Source organism: Bemisia tabaci, chromosome 3 (assembly GCF_918797505.1).
Source record: "Bemisia tabaci chromosome 3, PGI_BMITA_v3".
NCBI lineage: Eukaryota > Metazoa > Arthropoda > Insecta > Hemiptera > Aleyrodidae > Bemisia > Bemisia tabaci.
In genome coordinates this window covers 8215426-8236408 of record NC_092795.1, presented here as the reverse complement: position 1 = coordinate 8236408, position 20983 = coordinate 8215426, and the positions used below count along the sequence as shown (strand labels likewise).

The 20983-nt window shown below is 35.3% G+C and overlaps 2 protein-coding genes across 5 annotated transcripts in view; one reads left to right on the top strand and one right to left on the bottom strand.

Annotated features, from left to right (window-relative positions):
- yl (Putative vitellogenin receptor yl) overlaps positions 1 to 11727 on the top strand; it is a 43754-nt gene extending 32027 nt beyond the window's left edge. For both annotated transcript variants that reach the window (XM_019044252.2, XM_019044251.2), the window contains exons 22-29: positions 2131 to 2283; positions 2791 to 3028; positions 3344 to 3581; positions 3946 to 4135; positions 4397 to 4518; positions 5181 to 5356; positions 6015 to 6147; positions 7368 to 11727. In XM_019044252.2, the coding sequence (XP_018899797.2) occupies positions 2131 to 2283; positions 2791 to 3028; positions 3344 to 3581; positions 3946 to 4135; positions 4397 to 4518; positions 5181 to 5356; positions 6015 to 6147; positions 7368 to 7529 (1412 nt within the window). In that variant the 3' untranslated portion in view covers positions 7530 to 11727. The remainder of the gene's footprint in view (positions 1 to 2130; positions 2284 to 2790; positions 3029 to 3343; positions 3582 to 3945; positions 4136 to 4396; positions 4519 to 5180; positions 5357 to 6014; positions 6148 to 7367) is intronic.
- A 1127-nt stretch (positions 11728 to 12854) lies between these two features.
- Cdep (Chondrocyte-derived ezrin-like domain containing protein) overlaps positions 12855 to 20983 on the bottom strand; it is a 137788-nt gene continuing 129659 nt past the window's right edge. For all 3 annotated transcript variants that reach the window (XM_019044256.2, XM_072297707.1, XM_019044255.2), the window contains 4 exons: positions 20649 to 20928; positions 19125 to 19384; positions 18252 to 18403; positions 12855 to 17536 (listed from right to left, as the gene is read on the bottom strand). In XM_019044256.2, coding sequence (XP_018899801.2) covers positions 17437 to 17536; positions 18252 to 18403; positions 19125 to 19384; positions 20649 to 20928 — 792 coding nt within the window. In that variant the 3' untranslated portion in view covers positions 12855 to 17436. The remainder of the gene's footprint in view (positions 17537 to 18251; positions 18404 to 19124; positions 19385 to 20648; positions 20929 to 20983) is intronic.

The following is a 20983-nucleotide window of genomic DNA, read 5'->3' as shown; positions in this document are numbered from 1 at the left end:
GCATGCGCAGATGTGCACAATTGAGACAGGTCGGTGCTAACACTCATCGGCATGCAAATTTTTAAAAGTTGTCGCGCCTTCCTTAACACAGGATGCATGGTCTACTTGATTCAATGTCTTTGGCCCAATCTCATTAATATTTTTATTCATATTGAAAGAGGGATGCCGTCTTTCTGGCTGATATTTTGTTGACTGCAAATCTGTTTAATTTGTGTAATTTTAATCCAATATTTACTCCTTCATTATTGGCTACCTCTGAAGGTTGTGAGCGTACAGCAAAATCCTTGGATGCATTTTTTTTTTTTTTTTTTTTTTTAAAAAAAAAGAAAATCAGGAGACGCTAACTGTTAAGTTGACAAACCACAAATTCATCGTCGAATTGAATTTTATAAAGATCCTCACCTGTAAATCTACCTAAGTATGTTCTGGAAAACTTAATTACTGGATACTGGAACACCCATTGTGAACATAGTCCAGGCAAATAAGCCATGAAAGGGGCTATAGCCTGCAAAAATCCCGGGTAGCAATGTTTTCATCGATTCCTATGTAATTTTTGACGCTGAATCCGAATTTCAACTTTGCGCCATTAAATTCGGACCGGAAAGTTGCCAAATTTGGCAAAAATGGCCTAAAATCGGCCTTTTTTTCCGGATTATGGCCTGTAACTTGCCAAAAATTGATCTGACGATAAAATTAGTTATTTTCAGAAATAAAGCTCGTTAAATTTCCTACAAATCAGTTCCTATACACTTTTTTGCTCAGGGCAAAATTAAGCGCGCTGGCGGGCTCCGAACTTTGTGAAATGTGCGAAAATTGTGCATACTGTAATGTGTTGGGTTATCCTTATTATTTACATCAATTCATTTCACTAAGTGTAAATTTTATCATCTGCACTTAATTTGTCCAGAAATTACTCGTCGGACGATTAAAACAGGAGACATCGGGCAAAAACCGCGAAAAACACAATTTTCGCTCATTTTTTAAAGTTCGGAGCCCGCCAGCGCGCTTGATTTTGCCCTGAGCAAAAAAGTGTATAGGAACTGATTAGTAGGAAATTTAACGAGCTTCATTTCTGAAAATAACTAATTTTATCGTCAGATCAATTTTTGGCAAGTTACAGGCTATAATCCGGAAAAAAGGCCGATTTTAGGCCATTTTTGCCAAATTTGGCAACTTTCCGGTCCGAATTTAATGGCGCAAAGTTGAAATTCGGATTCAGCGTCAAAAATTACATAGGAATCGATGAAAACATTGCTACCCAGGATTTTTGCAAAAACCGCAAAAAAACGCGATTTTCGTTCATTTTTCGAAGTTCGGTGCCCGTCAGCGCGCTTAGTTTTGCCTTGAGCAAAAAAGTGTATAGAAACTTTTTTATGGGAGTTTTAACGAACTTTTTTTTAAAACAACCAAATTGTCGTCAGATAAATTTTGGACGAGTCACAGGCCTTAACCCGCAAAAAACCAAATTTTCGCTCATTTTTCAAAGTTTGGAGCCCGCCAGCGCGCTTGATTTTGCCCTGAGCAAAAAAGTGTATAGGAACTGATTTGTAGGAAATTTAACGAGCTTCATTTCTGAAAATAACTAATTTTATCGTCAGATCAATTTTTGGCAAGTTACAGGCCATAATCCGGAAAAAAGGCCGATTTTAGGCCATTTTTGCCAAATTTGGCAACTTTCCGGTCCGAATTTAATGGCGCAAAGTTGAAATTCGGATTCAGCGTCAAAAATTACATAGGAATCGATGAAAACATTGCTACCCGGGATTTTTGCAGGCTCTTTTCCTTGTTTGCCTGGACTAACAAGACAGTTTGCTATGATGAATAAAACTCTAAAAGGTAGGGAAAACTATTGTATCAGGCAGATCAATGATTCATATCATTGCAAGAGATTGATATGGTTCCTGTACCTTTTTTTTGCCGTTTTAACGCTTAAAAATTTCATTTCTCCTAAGAATTCAGCCCCGTTTCCATTTTAGACAGACATTACAGGCATTGGTTGAAATCAAGCCTGATTTCGGCTTCTCATCAATCAATGGTCAAGAAGAGGGTAGTTTCACTTCAATTAAGAATTATAGTTGAAAGGATCTCTTGATATTTAGTTTTTTAACTTTTTTTTGTTTGTTTTTCTAGGCCCAAAATTGCAGTACGTCTTTGCTACCGGTTACCAGATTCGCACTATATCATACCTAATGACCGATGTCAAAGTGGCATACTATAGTGCAGATCTTGAAGTTTCAGGATTTGATGTGAACATGAGAACAGAGCATGTCTACTGGTCATCTGGTAGGTTTTATTTATAACAAATTCTTGGTTTTACTTTTTTCCGGTCACCTCCAGCGAGCGATAAAAACTTAGCTTTGTTGTTTCAATAATAAGAAAGATGACTCGCTGACTCGTTCTGTATTTTTATGGAAATAAATATTTAGGATCAATTATTTAAGTTGCAGTATGCACTTTTATTTACATTGCTTCCTGCTAAAAAATTTACAGGTAACGCAGTGGGAACGTAAGTTGATGTGAGGCAAAGAAGCTTTAAGTTGAATCATCAGGAATCCCTTAAAGAAAACAATTATAAAATGAAGACGTCATAAATTATCCGGAAGTAAAAAATTGATTAGTGAGGTTCTTGCACTGCAATTGGATAGCTTTACGTCTAAAGGTGCATCATGTTAAAAAATAAAATATACTCCATTGAACAGACTTGTCATAAATATCATATTCTTCTTTGATGCTGATTATGATAAATAGTCAAAATATTTTGATCACTGAAATCATTTTTCATTATGACAGAAAACAAGGGTGTCATCACAAAAATGTCATTAACGCACAGACACGAGCCAAAACATTTCATCACTGGTTTACGCCGTCCATCAGAGCTGGCAGTCGATTGGATAACACACAACCTCTACTTTGTCCAAGCAAGGAACATCATTAATGTCTGTAACTTCCACCTTGAACGCTGCGCACAAATTTTGACCGCTGAAAGTGGCTTGGAGATCAACAGTCTTGCTGTTGATCCTGTCAGAGGGTACGTTATTTCATCGAGTTCGAGCTCTTTGATTCTTTTCTATTTAAAAAACAGTTTTCATCCATTAGATCAAGAACTGGAGAAAGTAAATTTCTCATTTGGACGTTTTGCTTGTATCTTTTGTGTCTATTTTATACTAACATTGTAAGAGCATGATTAAAAATGATTCTTTCCGCTCTCCTAAATCTAATTGTAAGTTCAATGAGCCAAAATTTGAGTGACTGTGAGAGAGGAAATCTTTCACCAAAGGCATCACTTATTCTTAGTGCATTCTCTATGTTTTATGAGTAATACAAATATTATTTTTAATTTTAGTGTCCTTTTCTGGAGTGAAACAAGCCGCATCGTCTGGAATATGCCTAAGAGCTCCATCAGACGCGCAGACATGAATGGAAAAAATATTGAGACCATTGTTTCAGCCAATGTGAGCTACGCATTGGATCTTGCTTTAGATCCAATCCTCAATCATGTCTATTGGGTCGACAAAACATTGAAGGTCATTGAAAGAGCCAACTATGATGGAACTCGCCGACGTGTCATCTTGACATCAAAGGTATCGTTCATTTTCTGACAAAACTTTCACAGTTTGTAGTGCTTTTAGTGCCTAACAGTATATTTAAATTGTAAAGAAAAACTTAGAATACATTCATTACCGCGAGGGGCCAAAAAGGGGTAGCTTTAATTTTGTCCATGCGATAACTCAAGTGATAATGAATATTTTGAGCTGAAATTTTAATGATAGTTAGAGGTTCATCAAGACTGGTTTCTTATCAAATTTCGGTTAAATTGGCCAATGTGTTCCATAATGGTGACCATTTACAATTTTTGTTAGTGGGAGGGTGGGGAGGGGAGCCGCGCTGTATTGGAGTTATTAAAGGGAGGAATGTTTTACCAAAATTTTTTTTTGTCTCTTGCAGTTCCATCCAAAATCTGTTGCGCTCTTTGATGGTTCTATCTACTGGTCAGTTGAGTCGAGTGGATCTCCGATTACGAAGTGTGCTCTTCAAGGACTTTCCACGGAATCGTACTCGTGCAATCAAATCCCAATCAAAGTTGTGGATCCAATAACTCACTTCACTCTCATGCAACCAGCTCTGCAAAGAAACAGTAAGTATTTTGATAATCATCCTTTTTGAGGCAGATCATTTTTCCATCATTTATTCAAGTACCCTCTATTTTAAATGAAAAACTCTCCAAAAAAAATGCAAATCCTTTGTTTTGAAAAGTGTCCGAAAGCTGAAAAAATCATAATTCCGTTTTTATTGTGGAAAAGTGGTTTTTAGGGATCTGTGCACTTTTATTTTTTCTCTCATTTTTTTTTTTTAATTTTATGATGAAAATATGTAATTTATACCTCTTTATTTTCAGTATCAAACGCTTGTAGGAACATGGAGTGCAGTCACATGTGCGTTCTTAGCTCGACATTACCATCATGCATTTGTCGCAATGGAAAGATAGTTCCTCCAAAAACAGCCTGTACGGATAGCAATGTAAGTGTGCGATATAAATGTCAATTTAGTCAAATGAACCAAGGAGAATTTGATGAACTTGACAGAAGCTTGTTGAATTTCATTTATCAATGGAAACTACTCAGTGAACTGAGCAGAAAAATAGCATTGGTTTCTAAATTGAAATATTATTAGAGTGGATTTTACAGAATGATTTCATTCGTTGAAATATATTTGTCAACATTTGAAATGCTTCATCATGAAGTCACAAGGCACTAAACTTTCTCACTTTTAAATATATTTTCCTCCAATTTCTCATATTAGAAAAAAAATCATAAAAAATATTGTAAACTCAGCACATCAAGCACCTTCGTAGGGAACAATGAAAAACTCCAGCACAAATTTTTCATTGTAATACAAGGAAGCTGCAAAAAAAGATCAGAAAGTTACTCAATCAAGGAAGTCACTTGTAGAAAATGCTTCTTCGCTCATTGTTTGCAAATGAATTTTATAGAAGTATTTAAAATTTTACAGTGTGAAGCAAAAATTGTCCTCTTCTTAATTTCAAAACACAAAATTGGCTCTTGTAAGTGCTAACTTTCATTCAACTAATAACTCAACATCATTGTTGTGACATGCCAATTCTCTCAATGGTATTATTAAGTTGTAGCGGTTCTAATTACAGTCTTTTGTTTTGTTTAAAGTATATGCCAGAAACCCACTTTTTGGAAACAACTGGAACCGTTGATGGTCAAAGTCCTGGATATTCTTGGTCATCAATCTGTGCAACAATCATCTTAGTCGCTTTCATCGGAACAACTTTCTATGCCTTATTCTACTACTATAACTCCAAGTACAACATGCGACGTCTATTTCCATCGTAAGTAAAAAAAATTTGGCTAGTTCTAGAAAAAAGGGTGCTGAAACGGGTGGTCTTCAGATTGAATGATAGACACTTACCTAAATTGTAACTTTAAAATCAGTATACAATCTTTCTTTTTGGGTAAATTTGGTCAAGCTGGAACCAAAAAATCAACTCCTAGTTTATAACTTACCAAGGATATGGAATGATTTCCATCATAAATTGAAATTATTGAAGTTCATAGAATTACTGGTGGTCATGCTATTAATAATTCTACACAGCAAATAACTTTTCTGACTTCTACTTGTAGTATCTGTTATGAGAAATCACTCTCTCTCTCTCTCAATATTTTTTTAATAGTTTTCAATTGTTGTTTCTGTATGAGATAATAGGGAGGTATTTTTAGATGATTGAAAGAATCTTTTCTTCAGTCAACTTTCCTTTGCTCAATGTTGTTCGCCATCCATCTCTGGTGTTTCTGAAATATTGTTTTTGGCCACTCCTCAAATGTGAGAGAGCTCTAAAAAATGAAAATTGGAGTCCTTGAAGGTAATTTCCTACAGAGCTACATATTATTTTCCAAGAAAATATATATCCATATCCTGTGTAAGGAAAAGCATTGCAAATATCCTTTGGCTTTCTTTGCACAACGTATAATGTTCATGGTTTTTTCCAGAATTCATTTTAAAAATCCAGCCTTCAACCTACAGTCAAAATTCCAGGCTAATGGGATGACCGGTTTAGCCAGTGGCAACCATATGGCTCACTTGTCATCGAAGGACCATCATTTCGAAAACCCTCTGCAAGAGGTAAGTCCTCAGATTATTCTTTCATCGAAAGCAATGTCATCCGAGGAAACAAAATCAGAAATTTATGATAGAACTTATTTTATTCTACAATCGATTGAAATTGGGTTTTCTCAGATTTTTTCCTTTCAATTTCTTTATCATTATTTGATTTCGCTATCATGTGTATGTGACTTCAAGGGCTGGTTGATTCTCCAATCTCCGGTTAAAATTTTAACAGGCAAGCCTTCTTGAATATAAGTTACCTTCTAATCTCTGGTTAAATGTTTCATTTTCTTTAGTTCCAATGAGTTCAAAAATGTTCTTGATGTTTTGAAAACAAGTATATTAGATGAACATCTTCCAAAACGAAAAAAAAAAAAGCAAATGAAAGTTTCGCTAACCAGAGGTTAATCTTCTCATCTAATGAGAAATAAACACTAAGAAGTGGCCCGAATACTGTATGTAACAATGTGGAGAAATGGTGCTGGGTTCGCACCATTTTGCGGGGAGATCAAAGCCAAGAAGTTCCTAAAATTACATTAGAGTCAAAACTAAATCTCTTCAACTCTACTGAGTACTAAACTGAGTATCAGTACTAAACTGAGGGGGGAAGAATGTTCAGCTCAGGCAGTTGGCATTGGAATATTAAGTTGGAGTCACGGCGAAAGATCTGTACCGGTTTGGGTCTTTTTAGACCTCATCAGCAGATCACACTCGTCAGTGAACCCAACTTAACATGCCGCAAAATCCAAGACGGCATTAAAACGCCGTCATGGATATGACCCGAGGCATGACACAAAAGTGTGATCCTTGTGCCATCCACCGTCGCTGCTGAACAACTCTCATAACAAAACAAGGAAAACCCGAAAAAATGATTATCAGGCTACTTGGAGATGCCAACGCATCTAAACTCAACCGCCCGCTCCCGAACAGGAAAACACATATCCCCAAATTGGGCGTACAAATGAGAAAAAAAAACACTAAGAAGTGGCTCGAATACTGTATGTAACAAGGTGAAGAAATGGTGCTGGGTCCACACCATTTCGCAGGGAAATCAAAGCCAATGAAGTTCCAAAAATTATAATCAGAGTCAAAACAAAATCTTTTCAACTCTACTGAGTACCAGTACAAACTAATCTGAACTAATCTAAATCTTCTTCTAATCTAAACGGGCCCCAAAGCATTTAACCTCATGAATTTTCAACTTTTAATTTTTCATACTTTTTTTAAAATTGTTCTAGAGTCGTGAAGGTGAAGTGAGAATCGTTACTCCAAATGAAATCACGATTAGCCGAGCCGAGACCAGTTGGACATCAGCCCATCTAGAAGACTCAAGCTCTATAGAAACAGAATACGCAGACCTTGTTGTCGAGACAAACCCCAAAGCTAATTTGATATCGTGATACTCTTTAATCATTTGAAAAATGCATTCGTGTAAATATGTTGTACAGTTTGTTTTTTGTTGAATCTTTTAATTTATCTATGCATTTGTTGTTTGTATAAATTTTTATTACCATATTTTGGTGTCTTCGGAACTGAAGTCAGTCAAATTTATCGAGTCAAATTTCATATCGATCAGATCAGTTTATGGTGTTTTTATATTTGTTTGAAGAAGATTGATCCATTTTTATCAAAAGCATCTGTCAATTATCTTCCTTAGAAAAATGATACAATCTAAATTTTTTCAAATTTATAATACAAGGATTTGGAAGTCCAGAAAGCAAAAATGGACCGCATTAAACAGAAAGGAACCAAGCCACATCAGCTACTCTCAAATTTAATCGGGCTATCAAATTTTCTACATGAAAACGGTTGTGCGGATTTATGTGCACATTTCAGGGAATTTTCTCCATAATACAAAGCAAATTCCCTAAAATTTTCAAAGGAATCCGCACGAACGTTCTCTCGTAAAAAATAAAATTTCCCTGTTAAATTTGGCAATAGCTGATGTGGCTTGGTTCCTCTCTGTTTAACGCGGTCCAAAGATACACGGTCAATACCTGAAAAAAATAACTGCTCCTGGCTGCAAAATATTACAACTAACGTCTTGAAATTTTTACTGCGAAGTAATTGGCTATCGGGGCTTTTATGTAATATTTATTTGCCACAAAAAATGACAAACTTTAGATTGTGTATCCTTTCTCTGAAGGAAGGCTAAATCTAAAAAGTGTCTGGAACATCCAGGATAGCAAGTTTTTATTTCTACATACCCTCTCTAGTTGCTAACATCACTTATCATTCAGCTTGTATGTTGAGCTCAATATTGTACTTAAATCAAGGCAAATTCTTGTCAATCCATTCAATTTTATTTTAATTTTATCCATGAATTTCGATGTAATCTAAATACGCCTTATTGATAACTTGTGCTGTTTTTAGTCCTACAAATTTCTAACAGAGACTTACTTTTTTTAGGGTTTTTCTGTCAATGGAAATCATGTTTGTTTACCTTTTCACTTACGAATAATTAAGCTTTGAAGCAATGTATTTTAGGTCATTTGTTCTCGTATTTTATGTTTTAATTTCTGAGAGAGCAAATTTTAAACAATTTTCACTTAATTTTATAACGTTTCTATTAAGGGTACATAAATAGAGGTGTTGTCAGGAAAGTCGTCATATCTTTGCTTTTATGCTCCATACATGATCAACTTACGAGAAAACATCTGTCATAACAATTTCCGTCTTTTCTGACATCACTGTTGAGAATGATCGAGAACTTGTATTCTCCTTTGTTTATTTTTGTGTATTTTACGAATTGTCATTTTTTTTACATATTTTAAGTGAAATAATGAAAAACCTTTTATTCAATATTGATGAGGGAAATTTTCTAGAAGTTCTTCAGCCTTTAAAAGTGCCCAATTAACTATGTAATCATGAGGATCGAACTCATATTTCACCACCTTCTAAAAATTCCGCGCCTGTTTAGGAAAAAAGGTTGATCTCACTCATACAAGTTCGGTACTGGTGTGTCAAGAAAAGTTCGACCATTCTCAGAACTTTTAATAAAAGGTGAAGCACTCCTAGAAGATTTAACACTTTAGCTCAAAGCAATTGTCCTCTCTATTTCCTTCAGTTCATTGAAAGCGACTGACAATTTTAAATTAAGTATATCTAAAAAAAGTCATTACTATTTTAAGGTGAAAGAAAGTCTTTCAAAATGTCCTCTAACTTGTATTTTCACGCCTCAAGTAATAGAAGCTCTTGGTCCGGAGCCAAGGGAATTTTAAGTGCGGCCTTTACTTTATTTTAGATTATAATGTGCTAGACCTTTTAATTATTTTGTCTCCAGAGTCCTTTTAGTCTGCATCTAATGATGCAGTTTGCTTCGTAGCCACTTTTGAAGAAAGAGAATTCTTAGAATTGTTCAAATCAAATCTCTGAATCTTTTATTCAAAATAAGTACTATCACTCAATTGCCGAAATTTTCTTTCTTCTGGTTTCTGACAACATGCAGAGCAATTTGTTAGACAAACAAATCGTGGTTTAGTAAACATATTGGAAGAATGGACCACTAGACAAGGTACGAATTTCAGCATTCTGATACATGTTTCTCAATCAAAATTTCACGTAGAACACGATACGCACAACGAAAATTACCAAAATCAACTCCTGACGAAGATATTTATTGATTCTTGATGCGTGAATTCAAACCACCCGCTCATGAAAACTCAATGCTCTACGTGATTCACATCGCGCGCTAAATGTTTATCATGACAGTCTCTGCGATGTAAAAATCTTCAACTTCAATCTTGACACTTTGGCTCAGCTATAGCAAATTACCAATTGTTTGAACAACACATGGTGGAAAATGAACATTGCTCGATTGAGAAGCTTGCTGAAACCGTTGTAGTGCGCGATTTGACTCACGTAGAGCTTTGAGTTTCTTGTGAGCGGGCAGTTCAAATTCCTCGTAATCAGTGCGAAATAAAAACGTTAATATCTTCGTTAGAAATTGATTTCGGTAATTTTCATAATGTGAATCGTGTTCTACGTGAAATTCTGATTAAGAAACATGTATCAGATTGCTTAAATTCGTACCTTGTCTAGTGGTCCATTGTTCAACTTGATTCCTGTAATGGCGATCTCATAGCAGTGAAAATTGCCAAGCAAAATCGTAAGGCTGCACAATTTCGATGTCCTTCCAGCATTTACTTGTCCTCCCATTATTTATACAAGAAGGTAATACTCAAGTAACCAAACCTTGTTACCAAGGCATATCTGTTCTCTGTGCCTTTTTATCTGTTCTGTGGTATCTCTTGTGATGTAAATTTTAAGCGTTAATACCATTTTAGTTTTAAGTAATCTTTTGTCATTCTCAATCAAAACATGAAAATCATTCTTCTCAAAGAAAATTTTTGCAAAAAGTATACACTAGAAAATGCATTCTTGAAACTTGAGCATTTGCAGGTTAATCTCAATATGCCGGCTAAAACTCGCGGCAGATAAGTTGGCATTTTACTTTTGACTGTCTTGTGCGGTAGATCGACTTGCACTTCTGTGTGAAGCAGCGTCGTTGCCTGCAGTCAATTCTCGGTGGCTATTGGACGATTGCAACGCAGTCGCTTGCAAACAGATAGTAAACAACTGCCAACTTATCTACCGCAAGTTCTATCTACCTGCATGTATGTGGTATCGTACTGAATCAAACATTTTTATCGCTCTTACTTTTTTAACTTATATCTTTTATTACTCTCATTGTCTAAATAGTTAATATGTGTACAGTCTTATGTCCTTTTTTAACACTTTTTTAAGCATTGAATCAAAGAATTTTATGGAATATGTTTTTGAGACTTAACTGTGCTTGGATCGCTTTGATCTTCTATGCCTCTTTGAAAAATCAAGAAATAATAATTTTTCACATTTTCACATTACATCTTTGGTAATAATTATTGAAGTCATTGCTGTCAGAATCGTGCAGATACTTCCAATTGCTCAACTCGAACGGACCCAAACTCTGCTGTAACTCTCCTTCTGTGAAAGTGTGTTTGTTACCTTTAATTATTTAATTTCTAGTTTATCTAAAAAATTTACAACGGAGACAGAACTGGTTTGTCAAAATGCCTCCTCGCAAAGAGAACCAAGTTTTGCTTAGTCATCGTTTTACCGATCAATGGTCAGAAATTTCATCTCAGAATGCAAAACGGAGTCCAATATTTCAAAGATTAGGAAAGCATAGCATAACATTGAGAAGTTAAGAGGACACCATAAACATTTGAGAAGAAACATACTATGGAAATAAATTTATTTTGCTCTCCTTAAAAATCACACCAATTTTAAATATTTATTTTACTCTGGGGCACCCTAGCTTCTTGTTACATTAAATCTGAGAAAACGTTAGTTTTCAAGTATCCACCTAATTTTCTGATATGCTCAGTGTTTACTTTTTTTGCGATTCAATCTGTTCAGCAATAAGCCCTGAAATGATCCTGATGACTGGATTAAGTGTCATTCCTACAAATTCTAGTCATTTTCAAAACTTTATCTTTCATTTGAGTTCGAATTTTATACTCTTGCTTTGTGAATTCTCTATATAATTCTTAAACTTTTTATATGCAAAAAAAGAGGAAAAGAACTCATTAGTATTAAAGTAACTTTTGCTCTCAAGACTTGTTTTTTTCTTTTTCATTTTCATCCGATTTAAAAGAAATGAAATTGAATATGTCTAAGGTAATCTTTATCCTTGTTTTTTTGTTGGCCTTTTGGAAAGGACAAGAGCAAGGCGGAACATGTTATTCAGATGACCTTGATATGTTGTTTCAACTCTCGTATTTGTGGTAAAAGAAACTATGTGCAGAAAGTTTGCAACATGGCTACTCAAAGCATAAATCCGTACCATTTGACTTGATAATTGACTCATTAAAGGCGCTTTGACAACCAATTATTATCCAACAGTCCAATGAATTTAACCAACAGTCATTCAAACAACATAACTGACCAATCACATGGCTCTATTCAATTTAAGTCCTGTTTTTTTCCCATGGAGGATCCCTATATGGACGTATTTCTGCTAAACGGAACTAAGTGGCATAGGAGGAAGAAAGGGAATGCGGGTTGGATTGGCCGGTGCAGTTCGACCTTGACCTTATTCCTTCCTACGCTCACAATGCTTTTCCATGGCGCTTAGTTCCATTTGACGGAACGCGCTATCCAGGATTTTAAAATCCTTAAAAGGAACTGAAATTGGCGCTTAGTTCCGTTGGGCAGAAATACGTCCACATGGGGATCAGTAGGCACGGAATCGTACCAAAAAATCCTTAAAACACATTTTTTCCTGAAACCAAATGACAACCATGCTATTTGCCTTAAGAAATTAAAAAATCGTAAAAATGGCAACCATGCAGATTTACAAATTTACAAAGCTTCTTCAAATTCAGCACATAAATGAAGAACAATTTTTTTAAAAAAATTTGTGCAAATCACAACTTGATGCCTCAGTTTTTGAGCGAGCTATAGAATTTCAAGGTCTTAACTTGGCAAAGCTGACACGCAGAAGGAAAATGTCTCTCTAGGATGAAATATTCAGAAAAGTTGTGTTAGATGTTATGGATAAATGTTTCCTTCGAAACTTGAGAACAGTTGGAGGACAGGCCTAAAACGCAATTTTGAGTGCTTATACATATTTTCTTTCCTAGCATTTCATCCTAAAATACCAAGATTAGAGTCGAATGCATAAAATTTTAGGTAAGCTCTGAAGGCATGAAAAGGCACAAAGTTGATTTTTCAAAAAAAACTTGGGCAAGAGAAGGAAATGTTTTATTTTGTTCCATCAGCAGTATAACAAATTATTATTAGTGATGAGATGATTAGGTACATTGAATAAAAACATTTTTTTCACTTTTAAACCATTGGATATTTTGATATTACTTAGCAAGTTTGCCAAACTTTTAAAAATAAAAAAATCGGAAAATTGCAACCAGACAGATTCAGATTTACAAATCACCCTAAAATTGAATATTACAAAAGAACAATTTTTGAGAAAAATTCGAAGACCTCTTGTCATTCCCCCATCTTCCCCTCCCCTGCCATGATAGCAATGATACGTTAACTTTTTAAGTTTCAAAGTAAGCATGTTAACATGTATATATCCTCATAGAACTATAATAAGACTACGAAGTTAGATTCAGCACATTAAAATTGGTCGAGTCCCTTCCGTTTACAAAACAGGAACATTAACTAAGAAGGTAAAAAATTAAAGTGACTCCTTACTCATGTCTTTTTTCTTTATTATCATCAAGAATACAGTTTAAAGTAAGGAAACCAGGCATGCTAAAAATACCTATTATTAGTACATTTTTCTTATGAAGACAACAAACGGAATTCACAATTTATTTTCTTTGGGGTAAAGTATGTAGACATTTTGCCAAGGGTGTAAGATATGCAAATAATACATAAGGACGGTGAAACTCCTAAATCACATATTTTGTTTGCAATGTTTAAAAGTCTTCTTTCTTATTTTATCTTTTTAAAGGAGAACAAATCAAGATATTTCTTTAAGTTTTTTTAGAATTTGTTTTGCATAGAGAAGAAAAAAATACAAGTGTTTTAAGAATTGACGTTGAGCAGTTCTCCATTTAAAAAAAAAAGTATGACAAGATATCTACATTGTTGCAAACTGAGATACATGGTTCCAGAGTGTTACTGTCGATATAGCATATGAAGAGTAATGAAAAATTTACCACCTTTCAAAAATACAACAACGGATCAGAAACGGTCGAAAGAATGATTTTGGAAATGTAAAACAAAATACGAAATTATGAGGTAGAAGGGTTTCCATGCTTTAAGCAAGTTTAACATGATTTTTACGGATAAGAACTAAAAACATGACATCAGGTTTACTGCTTATTGTTGGGGGGAAAAACTACATCCTAACCATTTTTCCGCAGTTCAATTTGTAGTTAACGGAACTCAGTGCCTTGTACCATACATTTGATATTGCTCCTAATTTTTGAACTCTTCTCTGGAGAACTCATTTTAAGCAAATCAAGAATGCGTAACACTTGATACTTCCAGAAGTATTATGCTTTTTGCAATTAGTACGATTTCCAGTTTTTTGACTCTTGACTATAGGTGTAGTTACTGGATACGACCTATCTCCATCATTTTAACGCTCTTCAGATCAAAAATAGGTAAATACAAGATTTGTTAAAATATAATACTCTTTGATTAAAACTGTTTACCTTATGAGAGTGTCTCAATGGTATAACAGTATCATTAAGATTAATAATTCAATTAATCAAGTAATCAGGAATTTCTTCAGAATAGAAAGTAAACTTGATGAAAGATGGGTACATTATTACTGTGAAGCTGGATAAAGAATATTCAGAGGAGGGGAGGGGAAGGCTATCAGTGGAAATGCAATGCAAATTTTCTCAAATACAACAGGTACAGAGGTGCTCAAAATTTAGAGCTTTTCCTTTTCATTTTCTAAGAAATTGCATAAAACCTTTCACAAACTGTGAATACTCAAACATGAAGGAGTTTTCCATGATTAAAACAAAATTTTGGCTAAAAAAAAATTGATCATTAAATAGTTAGATACTACAGGGAATAATAAAAGTAAATTAATCACTATACAGTTTAAAAGTATAAAAATACGTTCAATGTAACGAAAATAAATTAATATCTATTTGATACATGACTAATTCTTGCTTCCAGAGCGCTTTTGACTTCACATAAGTCATTACCAGTTTACAGAGCAGTTGCCGGAGTCAGAATTTCAATATTTAATTATTATACATGATAAAAAAGTAAGAAAGAAAGGGAAAACAATTTTGCAGGCGACTTGTACAAATACAACAATCTGGTCCAGGTAAACATTTTTAATGCTTCTATTACAACAGGATAAAGAGTTGTAGACTGCTTCAATAGTATTAGAATGCCACCAATCAATTTTAAATTAAGACTTACTTTCAATTGATAATCATCATTTTTTCTTGGGTTTTCCTGTTTTAGTCCTGAGAGTTATTTAGCAGCAATGGCAGATGGCAGGGGTCGCACTTTTGTGTCATGCCTCATCATGCTCACGACAGTGTTTCGATACTATCTTGAATTTTGCAGGATGCTAAGCTAAACTCACTGACAAGAGGGATACACATGCTGTTTAGGACTGAAAAGATCCAAGACGTTATAGATCTCTCAGCGTGAGCCAATCAAGCTGAACACTCTCCCCCCTCAGTCTTGTACTGACACTCATTAGAGCTCAAAATTTTTGAACTATCTGGCCTTGCTATCCCTGCAGAATAATGTGGAGCCAACTCCCCTAGGAATTTTCTTTCAGTAAGGTACATGAAAAAGCTTTATGTAGGGCACAGCGGCAATCTTCTCTGTGACTAGCTATCCGTATGAGCTCAGTGAAGAAACAAAAGAGGAATGGAACCCATAAAATAACTGACTGTACGTCAACATACATAAAAGGCACAAAAATTCTTAAACATAATTTGACTTAACACACTGGGACTTCTTAAAGTAAATGTCCCCTACAAATGAACACTTTAATTCTTTCTTTGTCTTAACTATTTTTTTATTTTCACAGTTGATCCGCAATAGTCCTCAACAAAGCCAAGGCACGGGGAAAAAAAACAAAAAAAAAAACGAATTAATAGAATAAATACAGCAAGACCTCAATTTATTGGATCATGATTTAACAAGTGGATCTTCCTTCAAGGGCCTGAAACTAATTCGAATTAACAGATTCCGCAAATTGATGGATCGATTAGTCAGTCCTGTGAAATCCAATAAATTGAGGTGTTTCTGTATCATGAAAGATTCAGTTTAAGATAAAACTTAGGCTTAGTCAGGATGTCCAAAAGTTTAATGCATTTCACAAGGGGTTCTTCACAAGGGAAAAATTTCCCACCTCTGTAAAATTCACTTTGGTGATTACCGATCATCGTTGGTAAAAAGGCAAATTTTGAGGCTCCCACAGAAGTAAATATTTTGGGAAATTTCTGGGAAAATTTTTATTTTTAAATTATTTTACACTTCAGCCATTATTACAATAGTTATATCAATATAATGGTGTGTGGTATTGTAGGTTTAAAGTGGAGGCGTAGATTTCTCCAACAATATAATCCTGAATAAGACTGCATAAGTGATTTGCAGTTCATAGGTTGGGAAGAAATCACTGGCAAAAAATTCGAGGAATAAGAGTTGGAGAAAAATAATAAAGAGACTTCATAGAGAGTTCGCTCAGGGGCTACATTTTGGTATGGTATCTCCGCATGGTTTGTGACGCTTCACACTGCCCAATTGTAAGGCTCTTGTGGACATCCCATTTCACAATGCACACACATCAGTACAGCTTTTTCAGAGTTCCATAATTCAAAGAATTTTGAAAATTTCTGAAACTCAAGCTACTACTACCTCTGTGCATTCAATTGAAAAAATATTATGCAACAATCTCAACTGAAGCGTTGAAGAAAGTTAGCCATTTGATTTTCCTACTTGTTTAAAACTAGAGATATTAATTATGCATTCAAATTTTTTTTATTCTCTTGTACGATTATGTAGACAAATCTTCCTGAGCAGAGAGCATGTACATCATAAATGTTGAATAGGCCACTAGACAAGGTGTAAACTAGAAGAAAATATCACATGTTTCCTCTTCTAAATTTCAAGTGGACAACGATTCAAAGAATAGGAAGTTCGGAAATCATCTCCTGAACGAGATATTGATGAACATATTTAACACAGATGAAATGGAAAACAAATCATACGGATGAAGTCATTTGCATTTTTGCCATTTAATCAATGTTAATTAAAAACACCTATATATTGTGTTTTTGTTATTGTAACACCTATAACACATATTGTTTAGCAGTTGATTCCCAGACTTCCTACTGTGTGATTCGTTTTTCTCGCGAAATTTTTTAGAGGAACATGTAACGTGGTGCTTTGACTCATTCCTTGCCTAATGACCCATTTGGACACACAGAACAACTTTCAAGAAGTAATAAAATTTGAATCATGACATTCAGAAAGATTCAAAAATGGGAAGAGTTTTCAGCCAGCTTTGTTTCAGATTCTCGCAGAGGATAAAATGAGATTTTAGAAGCGTGTTCTTCTTCAAAGGTGCTCAAAAACACTCGTCAAGATAAAAAACTTAAAATATACAGCACAGTGTCATTCACCAGTTAAGTTGCTAAAATACAATTTGACTAAGAAAATAACAAAATCCTCTTCATCTAAAATTCTTTAGAAAATAATTAAATACTATCAAGTATGATAACAAAATTGCAGATTAAAAGATAAAAAAATCATAACAAGAAAAATATATTAGTAGTGCAACATATGAAATTCAATTTACATGGACCATTAGGAAGGCAGCCGCAGGCCATCGACGATACTATCTTTGCAAGGGTATAGCTGTGTTCGTTCCGAATGCTGAGCTGCGCTTCCTATTACCTCCATCCACCTGAAACGGACAAGTTAAAAATTACTGGGAGATCACCACAGAGTATTTTTGGGGTAAGGAATCTACTAAATAAATCACTCATAGGAATAAGGACTCCAAGGATACAGTTAAATTTTTCATATTTTTGGATTAAAATGCTCTGAAAGATCAGACAATTTCCTTGTTTAAATAGAAAATTGCATTAGATGAATATTACGATTTTTTACAGAATGTGTGCACCAAATATTGTTGACCAAAATGCGCACTTAAGACTGTCCATTTTAGCAGATTTCAAACAGGTTGGGTTGGAAAATCAAAAGCTTTCAGGAGAAAAGACTGCCTTGTATTTTGAGAAATAAGATGCAAGCAGTTTTGTAAACACCTGTAGTATAGATGGGCCAAAAGAAAGGCAAAAGGTTGCGTTAACCTCCAAACTTAACTTTTGCCTTGCCTGATCACATTGCTGGAGTCTTGAAATAATATACCTGATTCCACTCTATGAGATGAGCCCTGTTATCCATATGAGTAAATACTTTCCAAGGCTCATATGAAAATGAATCACACCCTCGCATCGAAGGAGTTACGAGTCATACATCAGAAAATAGGATATATTTTTGAGAGATGGTCAGTAATGAGCTTAAAATTCAATGTCATGCCGCACACAAGCATCCTCTTCACGCCAAATTTCAAAGAAAATAGATTGATTTCAATATGAAAAATAGAGATTTTGTCTTACCGTCCAAAAGTATATTCGCTCTCGGCTCGGAAGAAGTATTCATGGTTCTTGAACTGAAGTTTAAAAACGTAGTCCTTCCGGATTCCATCCTTTTCAGAAGGCTCAGTGATACTGTATCCCAATAATGGAAGACTTGCTAATGGACAATCATCCTGCAATATCAAAACATATTGAGGCATCAGAAAAAACTGCTCAAAAAAGAGTAATCAATGATGATTTTTTTATTTTTTTAAAAAAACTAGTTGGCTTGAAATTGAAAAATTAAATTTGCCCAAAATATTACTTCTGTTAATAGTTTAGCTTTAAAGAAATTTTTGTTTCACATTGAATTTTGAAATTGCCACATTTTGTTTGCACTGACAGTTTTCACCCATTTCTTCCTATGAAGAAATAAAATAGTAGTGCATAAAATTTATTAGGCTCCAGAGTATAAATAAATAAATAAAAAAGTCTGCGAGACCTCGATATGAGGAATCATCAATGTTACAAGAAACTTCCTTATTGTATTTAAGATTGAATTAACTTAAGAGGGGACAAGTTGTGATTTTATGTGTTTATCTTTGCTCAGTCAACTACAGCTTTTATTATAAGGTCAATTTCAGAAAACTGCAAAATCTTTAATCTGAAAGTGAGCTATTTGCACCCACAATTTGGTGAAGCTTTTGAGTTTTGCTCTAAAATTTAGACTAGTTCAAAAAGGATGTTGGTTGTTAACCTTTTTAATTTTTACCATTCCTTTCGGAAAAAGTTACTTCCAAAAAGCATAAAGTGTGGTTTAAAAATAATAAGACAGGAATTACACAATGTCCTCAATTATTGTGATCATTGCAGTGACTATATAATGAAAAGTTCTTTCGAAGCAAATTCAAGTACCTGATAAGTTTTATAGAAGAAAAGACAGAAATTTGTGAAAACAACCCAAAGTTTCTGCCAACCATCATTATTCTTGAACTTGCGCAAAAGGTAGCCACTCAGCTGATTCTCAGCTGCCCTAAGGAGATCATCTATGCAGACTGATGTGCTTCTATGCCAGCAAACGTGGACCGTTGTGTTGCTCCGTTGACTTGTAGGAGTTGATTTAGCGTTAACTTCCACTTCTGACCCGCATTTGTCCAGAACTTCATCAGAGGAACCTGTACAAAAAAAGGAAATTATTACTCCTGATAACTTGCAAATGAATTGGGACAAAAAGAAGTGGGTAAGTCTAAAAAACCTGAGAGTCTTGACGTCCATTGTTAATACAGTGAAACCTCAATAACTCGGTTCCCGGGTAAGCCGGTAACCCGCTTTAGTCCGTAGAATCGCCCGGTCCCGTTTATCACCCATATAACACGATGCTAAATAAGTCTGGATAGCTCGGTTTGGTCAGATTCTGAAACCGCTTAACACGGTGAAATTTTTCCATCTCGACCTGTTTTTCTTCGATCGTCACCCGTGATCAAGCGTAGGTAGTGTTTACGTGCGGGTCGGGTCAAGTTACGCCACGAAGGGTGAGCGAATCTCCGAGAGAGCGCAGCGCAGTGCGAGAGATAAGGAATCAAAAGCACTTGATAACAACACGAAAGGTGAGAACAGTGGAGAGTAGGTTATCTGATACCGCGTGTTTATCTTATCGCGCGTGTGAAAACACGCATGCATAATTAAGCGATTTCACGCATCGATGAGTTGACAGGTCTAGTTGGTACCAGCCCCTCTCCCCCTACCATCTTGCATTGCCCTTCCCCACTGCCCCCAGGAATCTTCCACAGAGTTTTTTGAGGATTTGAGCGAGTATTGTTACGTTGCGTTTTCAGTGCAACGACCCGCCATAGCGGGCGGCCGTGGCGAATCACCATGCGGCACCCCAACAAACGATTAACCCGATGACTTCATGATGCCCTGACACTTTCAACACGCAATTTCAAGTGCATATCATGAAATTTTACTATTTAGTACCATTTTCTTCGATCAAATGCCTCTCCAAAACACTCCTATAAGTCACTCTACACGCACGTTTGCGTTTGTCCAATTTATGGCGCAAAGTTTGAAAAAGCACAGCAGGAAAAGTGGCGGTTCGCGTAAGTCGGTAACCTATTAATTAATGAGAATGCAATCTACCGAAGAATCGCCGAAATAACGCTAACAATCGTGGGACAGCTCTGAGCTGTCTCTTCAGATCTGGCCCAGCGCATCACGGACGGCTAGGAGCCGTCAGTTTAAGTCAATGGGTTAATACAGGCTACAGATCTTTTTTTGGTATACTTTTGTACATCAATTGAATCTTCCCCAGCGAGACATGTGATCTTAAAGTTAACATATCTTTTGAAGGAACTTTTTCTCTACCTCTAGAAAGTAGGATACGATCTCTAGGAAAATTTGGACGAACTGGTGGTTATTTCAAGTTATTGCAGAACTTACCACAAGATTTAAGGCTCAGGTAACACTTCTTATCATTATCATTTTCATTTTCTCGGTTTTTGCTCGCTTGGATGGCCTCACTGAGGTCTTCAAGCCACTTGTCCTTTTCTTCTTGGCTGTTTGCAGCAACCGTCAAAGCTCGATTTGCACCATAAATCAGGAATGAATACTGGGAAGGTGTATCGTCGCGCTCTTCAATTATTAGGTTTTTGAGAGGAAGCTGCCCATGCAATTTAAACATATGACCTACTCGTGCTGTGTACAACAGCACATCAGAGAACTGCAAAAAACAGAAGGAAAAGAGGATTTAATAAAATAGATGTAATGTCTTGAAA